Source organism: Crocuta crocuta, unplaced genomic scaffold (genome assembly GCF_008692635.1).
Source record: "Crocuta crocuta isolate KB4526 unplaced genomic scaffold, BGI_CrCroc_1.0 scaffold330, whole genome shotgun sequence".
NCBI lineage: Eukaryota > Metazoa > Chordata > Mammalia > Carnivora > Hyaenidae > Crocuta > Crocuta crocuta.
The window spans coordinates 3,933,825-3,948,328 of NW_027530521.1; the positions used below are offsets into that span (position 1 = coordinate 3,933,825).

Sequence of the window (14,504 nt, forward strand, 5' to 3'; positions counted from 1 at the left end):
CCATCTATGTGGGACAGCTGTCACCAGCGGCACATCTGCTGTTCTTCAGCCTAAATTTCTCATGACATCACTCACCTACTTCTCCCTCTGAGGGACGGTTTTCTCTCATGTTATAAGTATGCAGGCGGCTGCCCGAAGACGGCTGGGCGAGATAACACAGCCTCCACTCTTCACTCAGAGGCCTGTAACCTGTCTGTGTCCCAGGAAGGAGGCTCCGGTAAATAAAGTGCTCCCAGAGCAGGCAGCTTTCCATGACAAAAGCACACAAGCCAAGATGCTGAGGAGTCAGGGCAGCCTTCCACAAGGCTGAGAAGCCACCTCTGTTTGGGTCTCCGCAGCTGTGGGCCTGCGGGGGCTCCAGAGTCAGTGACGCATATTTGTGGCTCCACTTCACCAAGTCACAAGGAACGAACACGTGCGGATCTACGCCAGAGGCAAAGCGCATTCACGTTTCTTCCAGTGAAGCAGGGAGGGCAGGAGAAAAATGGCTTATGGACAGAATCACCCATGGGTACGGCCACAGCAGGTTTTAATTTGCCTAAAGAACATATCGCATACGATTTCAAGACATGATCAGGGAGCACTGTCCCCACAGCACACGTACTGTGAATGGGGGCTGCTGGCTGTCGTTTAACAGGACTCTGAGCTGGAAAACAACCCACACCCTCACCCTCCAAGCAGCTGCACCGTGAGAGCAGCTGGACCGGCCTCTGGAAGTCTCTTCAGGGCGGGAATCTCAGCTCAGTCTCAGCACAGCTCCTCGCAAAGACCGCCTGTCACCAGCGCGCCCCTCTGGGGTCTGGATAAACCGTCCGGAAGGTCAGGTTTATTCTCGGTTCTCTGGAGTGGTACTCTTTGGGCACTCGATGCTAAATGGAAACACAGACAGCTCTGACACAAACACACCTATGAGGACGCAGCCCCCTGTCACCCCCTCCCGCCCCCGACGAGTATCAGTAAGCTCTCTGAAGTCTTGCGGGGAAAGGTGTTCTTCTCTGAAGAACAAGTCCCACCACCATTACTCTGATAAGCCAGCGCCCGCTCAGTGAGGCATTTTCATCTCTTCTAGTTGTTGTTCTTCCTTCTCTCAGCTCCCTGCCACTTCCCCAAGTCTCCTGAGACAGCACGGAAACGGCCGGGATCAAAGACCGGCGTGAGACTCCACTCTCGTGCCAAGCATTCTTAGGAGACTCTGCACACCTTAAACGTGAGCTGGCGTTAACATGGCCTGGCCCGAGCTGCGGAGCTGTGCGGCCCAGTGTGATGTGCTAGCCCCTGGCTGCCTCATGCTATTCAAACTTACTTAAGTTCAAGTAAAAATCCAGGCCTTCCACACACTAGCCACATTTCAAAGGGTCAAGAACAGTCGTGTGTATAGTGGCTACTACACGGGGGCTTGAGAGAAAAAAAGAACACAGAAAGTACTGCGGCACGCTGCTGCTGCAGAGGTCCGTTCTGACGGTCAGTGGCATCAGAGCCCTTTGACAACGACGTCACTGTATGGCCTCTCACTCATGATAAAAGCACCTTGCTTTTTACCACATCTATTACAGAAAGTAACAATCACGAGCTGTCAGGACACTGCCTCCACATGAGTGAATCCAAATTACTTGCACGTTCTCACCTGCCAGTCGGCTTGTGTAGCTCCTTCCATGATTAACAAGGTCCCATGATCCAAGGGTATCTTCACTCTTTCCACATAGGTGTAGTCTCCATTCTCTTCCTACAAAACAGCATTCACTGCACATTTTTTGTTGTGTGATCAAGACGTGACAGAAGCTGACGATGGTCAAGAAATGCAAACCTCTACCCAGCTAGACTGTAGGGGTTCATTTCCTGGCTCTGTCACTCGGCAGCTGTTTGCCCCGAGGTAAGCTGTGTCACCGTCGGTACCTCCATTTACTCATCTGCAGAATGGGGACGATGACCGGACCTGCCACACAGGGCTGCTGTGAGCCTCCACCGATCAAACACGTGTAAATTCCTTGGTGACTGGCACGCATTAGGTACAGTATAGGTGCCAGCTATTATCGTCAGTGTCTAAAATGCAGAAAAGCCCATTCTTACCTGTGAAGAAGTCAAGTCATTCATACAAGAACTCTTCACATCTGCTTCATGCTGTGCTCTGTGTTCTGACATAGTGTGGAAAACAGGCTTTTAGACAAGGTGTGGTGCGATGAGTGCTCACTGCCTTTTTAGAAATTATGATACCTCATTAATTGGTACCTACGTTAAACTAGTCACAACTCTCCCTATAGCTAGCTCCTCTGGTGTCTCGGACATATATTCTTGTTTCTTTCCAGTACAGTCAACAGCAGGATTTTCTTAAAGAAGGAAGCTCTGGCTTGACCAGGACAGTGTTGCAAACTGAGGCTGGCCATCTAAGCCTGAGAGCATAGATCATGACACCTTGGATACAAATGCCCCTCTCTTCCAGAGAGCTCAAAGTCCATTCATGTCCAGGCCTCTACCAGAAGCTTCACAGAATGGCCTGCAAAACAGTCAACAGGTGGGGTCACTCCTCCTTTGCAGCTGACAAAGGGGTGTGTTTAACAGCTTCTGTGCTCACGGCAACGAGGAGCTTATCAAAAGTTGAGACCCAACCTTCCTGATTTTTCCACTTCCGTTCTGGGCAGATCCACCCGTTCATCCGCTTCACTTCGGATACACGGGGTTCCATTTACGTTACCGCAGGATTGATATCACGGCAATACTGTGTTTATGTTTATTACTGTAGAAGTGCTTTGGAGAACCTAAGTATTTACAATGATTTCCTTCAGGATAATCAAAATCAAAACAATAATGAACTTGCATAAACAGTTTAAGTTCTAGGTCCCAACCCTTGGCAGTGACTTTGTCGAGCACTCATTAACTTTTCCAGGCAGAAGATAAAAGCAATGTTTGGAAATAACTTTTGGTTTCAGGGATTGATTTTAATTGTGCCTGCCGCCTTTTCTTTTTCTGTAGCAAGTAAGTGCGAAGCATTAACCTCTGACCCCTCAGCCAATCAGAAGCAGTGGGAAGGTGACCTTGTTCTCTGGTGGCCCAGCTGCATCTCAGAAAAGCAAAAGGCGGCTCTCTGGAAAAAAGGACTCCAACCAGACATGTATGTCCTACTGGAGAAAAGATATCAGAAGGGAGTGCATCAGCCATGAGATTAGATGGCTCCAGGCTCCTTGATTTGGGCTGTAAAGTCAGTCACCAAATCAAGGTTTAGCACAGCTACGAACACACCTCCTGCCCTCTACAAACTCAGGGAGTGCAGCAGGGTCTTCATCTGCAGCTCAAGCACAGACACGAAGACAGAGCAGCAAAATGGAGTAGAGAGGAAAGAACCTGAGTCAGACCCTAAGACAATCCGGAGACGAAGATCTCTTAGACCAGTAAAAACATCACTGGCGAAGAGGGGGTGCCAAGGCCAATGGAAGAGATGGGGCGAGCACTGTAATTCTGCCTGGACACAGGCAGCAGGGGGAGACGCAGCGAGTGAGAAGGCATTCCAGACGCAAGGGGGAAGTACCAGCACTCAAGAAAGTGATATTCAACAGAGCCAGGTTTCACTTCATGTTCCTAAGATGTGAATTTTTCAATTGAGAGAGCCACAGGTTGATTTTCAACACACCGCCTCCAATGTAACCTTTAGTTGTACATAAAAGCAGAAGACGGTGATCCTTCATTTGGGATGGAGCTACTTTTTTTTTTTTTAATGTTTATTTATTTTGAGAGATTGAGAGTGCGAGCAGTAGAGGGGCAGAGAGAGAGAGAGAGGGAGAGAATCCCAAGCAGACTCTGCACTGTCCGTACTGAGCCTGACATGGGCCTTGATCTCAAGACCATGAGATCATGACCTGAGCCGAAATCAAGAGTCCAATGCTTAACCAAATGAGCCACCCAGGTGCCCCAGGAATGGAGCTACTCTTAATCAATCTCTGAAGGAGACAGTGATACCCAGTACACCCACTAAGAGAGGTGATGTCATTACTTTGCTGGTTGTTATTTATTCCTTCCAATCCGTTGGCTCAGAAAGCACATTCCTAATTTGCAGAAGGAGAAAGAAAAGAGGGCAAGGGGTTCTACCAAGGCAACACAGAGTTCACAAACGCTTTCTTCTTTTCTCGAGGCCAGGGTGCCAACAGACCCCAGAGCCACTCTGTAACTTAACCAAGACACACAGAGACTTCTTCCAGCAGGAAGCACATAAAAGGCCAGTGGAGCTCACGCGGCAGTGCATAAAGGCTCAAATTGATAAATGGATAAGCAACACTGGAAGCACCAGACTGTTTAGAGGAGTGCATTCATGGCCATTAGGCATGGTTAAGTTACCAAAACAACTGCTCTGTAACCCTTCTGATTTACTTAGGTCTTTTTTCAAGACAAAACAAAAAAAGCAAAACACACGCCTAAAAAAAACCACAGCATAGGATAAAATTTTCCATCTCTGACCCTGGTTAAAAGAGGCTTTCTAGGGGCACTGAGCCTGCCCCTTTTTAGGGGCAGCAGAGCATGTGACTTGAACTCAGGGTCGTGAGTTCAAGCCCCACATTGGATGTAGAGCTTACTAAAAAAAAGAGGCTTTTAGGGTTATAATCAGTCCCCAGGGTGGGTTTTGTTGTTGTTGATGATTTGGTTTTCCACACACTCAAAATTTCACAAGTAGATAATGCAAAAAATATATTCTTCTATATTAATTCTGATCGACACTGCCCCTCCACCCCCGCCAAGCACAGCCAGTTAATCTGAAAACTCAATTATGATCCCCAGGGTCTTCTGGGCCCTCCCAAAGTTCTACATTCTCACCTTTGCCTCCCGACACAAGGCTCCTCAGCTTCCTTTAGAAAAATGGTATTTAGGGGAAAAAATCTGGGCATATTTATCATTCTGTCATTACTAACTATCCAACAGACAGGAAGCCTCAATATTTTTCTTTTTGTTGGAAAGGTAAGTTCACATTTTACAAGCTCTATGTAGACTTTTCACGGAATCACTCCTTTCTTGTCCTAAAAAGGTGTCTTAGAAACTACACAACCATCAATGCTTGAAAACCAGCAACAGCATAGTATTTCTACCTACTGTAAGAGTAACACAAGTTCACTGAAGCAAATGACACACTCATGAATTACCGGTTCAAGGTCTGTCCTCTTACTCTCTGATACATTCCATGAAGAGAGGATTATGTTGGCTTGCCCTTTTGAAAAGTGCTATCACACATACAACAAACATGGGAATGACTGAGGAAAAGCAGCAGGAAAGCACAATCCTCTTAGCCAGAATGCATGCAACGTACACACAGGAAGCACTGTATACAGATAATCACGTACTTTACATTTTTATCATTATATTGTGAGCATGTGCTTACATCTTAAATGTACAGTATTCAGAGATGTAGTTATCCCCTAATATTCCTTTACATGAACATATCTTTCCTTCTTCAAATCACAAATATTTTTCGACCAGCTATATTATGTCAGCCACTGTGCTAATGCTAAGAATAGAGGAGTGAGGTACATGCTATTAGACACTGAGATTTTAATATACCAGTACTGATAAGAAAAATTAAAAAAAGAAAAGAAGGAAGAGAAAGAAAGGAAAGAAAGACAAAAGGAAGGGAGGGTAGGAGGCTACTACAAGTAGATCCTGGGCAAAACACTTCTGAGTATTCTTCTAAGGACGTATTCTCAAAAATGGAATTACTAGATCCAAGGATATGGACCTTAAAGCAGTTGGATTTATATTACCAAAGTGCTTTCTCAGGAAGGTTGTGGCAATTTCTAATTCCAGCAGGAAAATACAGCAATACCTATCTTTTCCTAAAATTGAGGGGGAAAATGACAATTCATTATTCAAACAGAGAGCTCATTAATCACTAACCCAGTCCAACACTTTTTCACATGTCTATTTGCTGTTTGCACTTATTCTGCTGTGAACTCTCTGCTCACGTTCTTTGACCATTGTTCTACAGGATGTTGTATTTTTCTTACTGATCTGTAACCACAGATAGTGAGATATTTACCCTTTGTCATAGTTTCTGCAAATATTTTTCTCATTTGCTATTTGTCCTTTAACTGTGTTTATGATTTTTAACACAGAGTAGCTCAAAAACTTTTAGAGTCAACTCTGACCTTTCTTTGGCTCTCCTTCATGGTTTTTATGCTTAGATAGTCTTTTCTCATCCTGACAGAAGTTAAATATACAACTGCATTTCCTTTTTGGTTAATAAAAAAGAGTTTACATTTTTTAGATTTAACTCTTTAATCTATCTGGAATTTGGTGCTTTTTCCCCCCCCACGCTTCTTTTTATAACAGTTTCCAAAGTGTTTTTGGATAGGATCAACCACAGGGGATGCTGCCCAGGTGCCGGGCACGTTAGGAATTATGTGTACGTGACGGCTAATGCTCATCACAACCCTGTAAAGGTGATATCTTCCATTTTCTCATAAGCAATAGGAGCTAGAGGGAGAGCACATCTCTAAGGCAGAGGCTGACAGGAGGCAGGCAGGGCTGGTACTGGAACTTCGGTCTGCTCACTCTAAAGCTTATATTCCTTCCACTGCTCTCTCCGAAGCGCTCTCTTTTCCTTCTGGAATTCTGTTATATTTCCTGTTCTAATTACAAGGCACCATGACTGAACCAAAGGGGCACCAACACCAGCGAGTAGCACAAATGAGGAGTGGGGGCAGGACACAACACAGCGGGCAGTGGGGGCCACAGAGAGCCGGAGAGCAGCGGCCTGCACACAGGGGTAGCCACTGTGTAGCTCCAGCTCCCCGTTCCCTCGGGGTTGTCTGATTTTCTGGGTTTTCCACGGAAGATGATAAATGGGATTTTTTAATGTGAAATCTCCCAAGTTATAAATTTTGGCAAGTAATTCAAGTTCTTTTAAAGCGCTGGGCAGCATAAGCATGTCTGAGAACCAGATTCACGTCAGGAGCGGCCCAGCTGTGCTGCTGCAGGGCCCGTCACCTGACTCCTTTGGTGCCCCGGTCTGGTCCGACTACCTAGCCGGGAAGCTGCCAAGCAAGGCCAGTTATGATCTGCTGGGCTTCTGTGGTCCTGCTTCGCCATGCCACGTGGCAGTCTTGACAGAAAGCTCAGGACACATCCACTACTTCAAGCACATATCCTTTTCTTTAAAATTTTTTAACATTTTTATTTATTATTGAGAGAGAGAGAGACAGAGCATGAGCATGGGAGGGGCAGAGAGAGAGAGGAGACACAGAATCTGAAGGAGGCTCCAGACTCCAAGCTGTCAGCACAGAGCCTGACGCGGGGCTCAAACTCACAAACCATGAGATCATGACCAGAGCGAAGTCAGACACTTAACTGACTGGGCCACCAGGTACCCTTTCAAGCACATATTCTTAATCTCAGTGACCCAACTCAAGGAGAAAAGGCCCTTTAAATATAGTTCCAAATTAACGGTCTCAGTCCATTTGATATCATTTTCAAGTCATCTCTGATCCTGGTAAGCAGGTAAGCTACTTTTCTAAAAAATTTCCATCATTTTACTAAGAAAAAGCTGAAAAAACCAAAACACAAATGAGCAGAAAGGACAAAGTGGGGGCCTGCTACCTGTTTCTCATTTCCCGAGCTCTCAGGAAGCCCCTGACACACAGTAGCTACGATTAGTTTTTGCACTGGAGGCTTCAAGGCTACATTGGGCCCTTGAATCCTGGAGAGGACTACATTAATGAGAAGGTAGAGAGGGAGCAGGAGGGAGAGCAGAGAGACGACCTTGCAGAGTGGGGCAATCACACAGGGAACAGCAAGAGACCAAAGCAGACGGGGGCACAGATTATGTAAAGATTTGACAGTCTGGCTAAGGAATTGACATTTTATCTTTTGTTCCATAGGCGCAAATAAAGGCTCCTGAGATGGAAAACAAAGTGATGAAAGCAGTGAGCTCACTCTTGGCTCTCTGCTCTTCTTTTGCTATTCTTTTGCTCTGAATGATGATGTGTAATTCCATAGCTTTCCAGATTATCTACGTTACTAGTTCTAACTATATTCAACAAACAGTTGTCTGGGCCACACTGAGTAAGTGACTTAACAGGGTGCTTCAGGCACGTCATCTGCACAACAGGGACAAGAGTGGTATCGACTTCCCGGGTTACTGGAAGACTGAATGCAAAGCACTTAGGACAGGGCCAGGCAGTCCACACTACACATTTGTTTTTTTATCATCATCACTTTCCTGTTGTTATTCTGACAATTTCCAAATGATGTCTCCAGCAGAGGCCTGTCATCTGAACCACAGACCCATACAGCCAATGGCCCACTTCCCACTGAAGTCTCAGGCATCTTCAACCCAGCATGTAGAAGAAGGAACTCTGAGCTCCATATACAAGTCCTCCTTAAACAAGACCACAGTCAGATGCAAAAGTACCGGCTCCTCTTCCATCTGAGGAGCAGCTACCCACCAACTGCTCAAGCATGAACCTGGGAGTCATTCTTGACTCTTGCCCTCACATCTAAAACATAACTGGCAAGTTCTAGTGGTTCACCTTCAAAAACACGCCTCAAATTCATCCACTTCTCTTCGTCCCCACTGCCACCACCACCTTAGTCTAACCCAGCAGTACCACGGAGTCTCCCACCTTCTATTTAGTCTCCTACTCTTGCCTCTCCTCAAACTATTCTTCACACAGTAGCCAGTGATCTTTTCAAATATACGCCATATCAGGTCACAACCTCATTTACTCCTACTGAACTTAGAATAAAATCCAAACTCACAGCTCTAAGTTTTAATTATTTCTCTTTGTTCATTTGATTATAGTCTAGCTCCTATGACGTCCACGAGAAAGGCCCCATATTTGTCATATTCACTGCCATATCCCCAGATATGAGCACAGCAACTGATACGTAGTAGGTGCTCAGTTAGTAACTGTGGGACAGAGAAGAGAGGAAACAGAGAGAGACAGAGAGAGTGACCTGTTCCTGAAGATAGCTAGCATCTGGCTATCAAACAGAACTGGGAGAGAAAAGATTGGAATTAAAAGACATTTTAGTATTTTAGATACGTGGCAAAAAGAGCCTGGGATAAAGGCGGCCACTAGGCGGGGAATTCAAGAACAAATTAAGAAAATCCAGGAATTGAAACAATTAAGATAACAGGGAAGAACTAAAAATAACTTACATCTGAACCTGACCAAGAGAACAGTGATATTATGAATATAAATGGACTTATTAGCAGATGGAACTGTGGAGTTTTCTGAGAGAACAATAATAAATCTGATTTTATAATTTCAGGTCAAGTCACATGTGCTGTTGTAGGTGCAAATGTCCTGTGAACACGCACATGTGATGTGCAAGTGAGATTAAAAGTCAAAGCTGGAGATAAGAGATTCGGAAGTCACTCCACCAAAGAAGTAGTCGAAGCCATAAGAGCAAATGAAATCTTGTTTATTAACTTCTGTAACACCCCCCCCACCACACACACACCAAATGCTAAATGCTGGAGACATAATAAGACAGAAATGGACCTTGCTCATATAGCATTTACAATCTATTACCAGTTTATAATGTCCTAAAAACTAATATACACAAAGATAACAGAATCAAAGATAATCTTGAACATCCACAATTTAGAGGCTGGATGTAAAGGAAGAACCTTTAAAGAGGTAAGGAAATAGCAAAGAGAAAAGTGTGAGAATAGGAAAAGAAAAGAGAGCTAAGAGATGGCCAAGTTTCCAGCAGAGAGGTGATGGATATGGATATTACAAGGAAGAACAGAATGACAATCCAGAAAAGGCTCTTTCGGACAATGGTATCTGTATATCAGCAAAGTGCTGGGGATGGATCTATAGAACAGGTGTTTCAAGAGTGAGTGGAATTGAGGGGCGCCTGGGTGGCTTAGTCGGTTAAGTGTCCGACTTCAGCTCAGGTCATGATCTCGTGGTCAGTGGGTTTGAGCCCCACATCGGGCTCTGTGCTGACAGCTCAGAGCCTGGANTAAAAAAAAAAAAAGAAAAGGGAGACTGCAGACATAGAAAAACTTATTCCAGAATTTGTGCTTCAAAAGCAAGCAAACAAACCAAAAACCACCCCAGATGTTATAGTAAGAATGTCTGCAGAGTCAAGCAAAGGGTCTTCTCAAGATGGTAACAGATATAAAGGGATTTCCCCAGCTTTCTGGTCCAAGGATCAGATACATGGTGGAGTGGATTGACAAGGGTGATCAAGGCTTTTTTGCAGACCGAAATGATTACTGAAAGCTGAATGTTAGCCCATGCTACAGCTCCTTAACCTGCTGAGGGCCAGCTGTCCATTTACTTGCCCTATCTCCCAACTGATGACTATGCCAATAAAGTCTCCCTCCCTGCTTTTTTAAAGATTTTTTTCAGCTTGTTTTCCCAATCAAATTGTGGTGTTCCCTTGCCCTTGAGAACCTGACTGGCTTCTAGACAGCTTCATGGATCACCTAAGCTTGCAGCTCTATCTGGAATATAAAAGTGTTCCAATGGTACTGATACAAGTAGACAGCTGGACTTACTGTTCATAGTGGTAACATATTACTTTATGTTATTCTTTATGGTAAGAGAATAAAGCTAGGACCCAACGATGTCATCTCTAGTTATTCTGCTGACTCAAGCCACACTTTAAATGATGGCATCCTCAATATTGATCTGAAATACATTACTTTAAAAAGAGAAGCAGCTGTTTCTGAAATAAGATCTGCTAAAAGTAAAAGACTGGCTGGAAGAGCACAGATCTGAAATCTCCGAGGTTATCTATTCAAAAATGGTTTTAAGCTCCTTTGCCACATACAAATCTTTAGATTTTTATCCAACTCTTTCCTGATTTTCGGAACTGATTTGGCATGGAAGGTCCTGAGGAGGTGCGTGAGAATACTAAGGACGCGTGAGGGACTGGCACGGGCAATCAATCATCCTATACCAGGGATGTCCAGTGATCTCAACAGTTCAATAAGACTTCCAAACCCCGTGCTTGAGAGGTCTGGGCAACCGTTCAATGCAACAGAGGCTCTCTCTGCAGGCATCTAAAACTTAGCCCTGTACACCAGACTAGCATGAGAACTCTTGCCTTTCCTTCTGGACTGGACACATGGAAAGGCAAATGGGGTGAGATACCTGCTGACAGTGTTTGTTGTTGACATAGTCCTGGGGGCAGCACAGTACTGGTAAGAAGGTTCTGAATTTCACCAAAAAATTAACATGGCTTTACACTCACTGTTACAGTCATTCTAGCGACACTGAATGTGCATTTGAAACCCGAAGACTTCATGAAATGATGATTCCATTCCTGGTAATATATTTCCAAGAAATGCAACTTAAAGAAGCTGCTATCTTGAAAGCGCTCCCCCCCAAGACTGCAGGAACAGAAACTAATGTTCTCCTTCCTCTAAGAGCATATGAGGACAAATTCCACCATGTCTGACATCCAGCTGACCTCAGTCACCGGCAAAAAGTGCAGGGTTCTCCAGCCATCCATTTAAACAAGACAACTCATTCCCAGCCCGTTCCTGGACATCACCTGATCAGACACAGCTCCCCCTCCCCCACTGCCTCCCCAAACTCTCTCCCTCCCTGCCCCTGTGCACTGTGTCCTTTGGATTCCCATTCAGTGATGAGCAAACACCCTTAGGTCCCCAACCTCATGTGCTCTGAAGGTTCCCTCGACTTGCCTATCTTAACTGAAACCTAGCCACCTCCAGGATTCCAAATCTCTGAAGCCCTCTCATGTGGAAAGTGATCACGTCTCTCACATCCAGAGAGCCAGGAGATAAACCACATTAACACTTTCAGACCACTATTGCCATACATCTCTTAAAAATCCCTGCTCCTCTGAGTTCATGTCACTGATCTGTCCACCTCTGCCCTTCTCTGCCTTGGTCCCAGGTATGCACAAGGTATAAAAAGCTCTTAACTGGTCTCCTGGCTTCCACTCTTGCTCCTTTCTAGTCCAGGCTCTACACAGTAGCAACTTACCTTGTAAAATTATCCACCAGATCATGTCACTCTTCTGCTTAACACACTTCAGTGGCTTCCTGATATACTTGAAATCTGCTCCTTCCTGAGGTTCATGAGCCTCTGCATGATCTGGCCCCTGTCTACTCTCCCCCTCTCCTCACCTGCTCTGCTCCTCGCCTGCTCACTCTGCTCTGGTGTGGTGCCTCCTTCTCGTTCCTCAAACTCACTAAGCTCTCTTCTGCCTGGCTCAGCAGTCACCTACCATGAAAACTGCACTTGGGAAAGAGGAAAACATCACCAGAAGGCTTAGGAATAGTTTTTACGAGTATGGTGAAGGGAGGAAAAAATTCTAACATTGGGACACTGTTTTAAAAAGTCAAGTTTGGAAGCAGACCCCATCCCTAATCATGGCACACGCAAATCTGATGGGTCACTTTGGAAAAGGCTGTTCTCCCAGGACTAAAAGGAGCACTGGCGGCACTATAAAACCAGGTAGTTGTGGGCAAAACCAAATTCTTCCTAGTGGCACCGCGGGCATGGATTCCAACGGAGACAAGGCCCTAAGGCAGCAAATGATGATTCCATGTCTTACAGGATTTCAAGTCTGAAGATAATTAAGTCTTACCAAACTACTTAGCTTTATTACTCAAACATGCACATTTTCATCTACTCACCTACTCACTCTCTCTCTCTCTCTCCAAACCACTGACTAGCCCTAGAGATAGGAGCTCAAAAACTCAGTCACCATTTCTGATCCACAGGCCACTTCACCCTCTCCAAGCCTCCCTTCTACTCCATTTCACAGGTCAAGGGAATCTTGGGATTGTGGTTTCACTGCTACTCATCTCCCTTTCCAATTTCCACATCTGAAAAGTCACTGTGGCATCTACTCTTAACAGCTTAAAAAGTCACCATTATTCCAACAATTTGCATAATGCCTTTCATGGGGTAACTTTTCTTTTGCTCCGATAAAGTAGCTACCATCATCACCCCATTTGCAAAAAAAGAAGTAAAAGTGAGGAAGATAGGTGCTTTTTACCATCAGTGATAGGAGATAAAAAATATAAAAACTAACTTTCTAGATCTCATTTGTGGATGTATTAAAAGGATGATGGTTATTAACAATTTCTTTCCAGTGCTTCTTGTAACTTCTCAGAAAAGATGCTGTAATCCGAAGAGGGGCTGATTGAGAAATATGGACGACTGGGGGTACCTGGGCGGCTCAGTGGGTTGAGTGTATGACTCCTGATATTGGCTCAGGTCATGATCTTAATGGTTTGTGGATGTGAGTCCCACATCAGGTTCCATGCTGAGTGTGGAGCCTGCTTGAGATTCTCTCCTTCTCTCTGCCTCGTTCAATCTCTCTCTCTCTCTCTCTCCAAATAAATAAACCTAAAAAAGAAAAGCAATACAGATGACTGGGCCAGCAGCAGTGGGGCACTGGCTAAACTGGAGGTTCAGTTACTACTCCACAAAATACTGCACAGTGCAGTTTAGCCAGCTTTCAAATTTAAACTAGTCAGTATTACAGTATTTTGGATTCTAATATCTTCATCTCTTCTGAGGTCCTGGAAAAATATCAGTATTTATAATCAAACTGACCTTTTCGTTCCCCACTCTTCCCAGTAGTGGGCAAAAAAATCAATTAGCAAGATAGTTAGTAGGCAATTAGTGAGAAAGGTAGTAGGAACTCCAATTCGCTGGGGGCTCTCAGAGCCTCCACCATCAGAAGTGGTTTTACAACCATCTCTTCTGGTGCTACAAACAGGGTTCTCATTCTTCAGAATGTGCTAGAGAGAGAAGTGGCTAGAGATATGCCGAACTTGCCTCAACTCAATCATCCTGAGGTGGATAGAAGCCCTTCACAAGTTTTAGGATTCAGCTGATCAAAGACAGAGCTTACCCATGAGTAATGTGCTAGAAAAACAAGGCCTTTGGCATCTAAACCTTCAGTGCATCACAAACTTCCTGCTATTATCTAATATCCCCCCAACTCAGCCATCACGGTTTCCATGGGAACCGACAGAGAAATAGCAGCCTGCCAAATGGCTTTTGTGGTTCCTTTTCTAGCTTGTTTTTCAGTATAGAATTAAAGCTAGCTGGGAAAAGAACCAGACTAATCTTTACAGCAGGAACACGAAGCATTTTGGAAAGTACAACTAGGTTTGGGACAAGGAGTGTAGACAAACTTTAATGAGCTCAGTTTGATAGAATAAAAAAAGGCTCTTGGTTTCTAAAAAATGTCTACTCGAGTGTATCTGGTAAGCTTTCCATTGCTCTTGAGACGTCTATCTCGATATTGTCCGGAAGACAAATATGGTGCCATCCACTCTGTCTTTAACTGAGTTAACAAAAGAAGGGGTGGGGTGAAGGGACCGGCAAGATCCAGCAAGTCTACCATGTCCCCCAGTGCCTTGTTATCATTCAAGGAAATGAGAACTTACTGTACAATCAAACTAAAGGACAGTGAAGAAGGCTCTGTTAGGGGAGAGAAGTGGCTATCCCGGGGATGGTGCATGCATGACGCTGACTGAGCCAGCTGTATGCATCAGAGGGGCCCTGGTACTCAGGAAAACA

The 14,504-nt window shown here is 44.8% G+C and overlaps 1 protein-coding gene across 6 annotated transcripts in view; it reads right to left on the reverse strand.

Moving 5' to 3' along the window:
• The window catches only part of ALKBH3 (alkB homolog 3, alpha-ketoglutarate dependent dioxygenase), a 34,656-nt gene that overhangs the window by 1,050 nt on the left and 19,102 nt on the right, over window positions 1-14,504 (reverse strand). For 3 of the 6 annotated variants that reach the window (XM_077767464.1, XM_077767462.1, XM_077767463.1), the window contains 2 exons: window positions 1,625-1,723; window positions 513-869 (listed from right to left, as the gene is read on the reverse strand). In XM_077767464.1, coding sequence (XP_077623590.1) covers window positions 777-869; window positions 1,625-1,723 — 192 coding nt within the window. In that variant the 3' untranslated portion in view covers window positions 513-776. Of the gene's footprint in view, window positions 1-512; window positions 870-1,624; window positions 1,724-2,067; window positions 2,133-14,504 lie in introns of those variants that run through there. The other 3 variants (XR_013335884.1, XR_013335885.1, XM_077767466.1) reach the window with 3 other exon arrangements.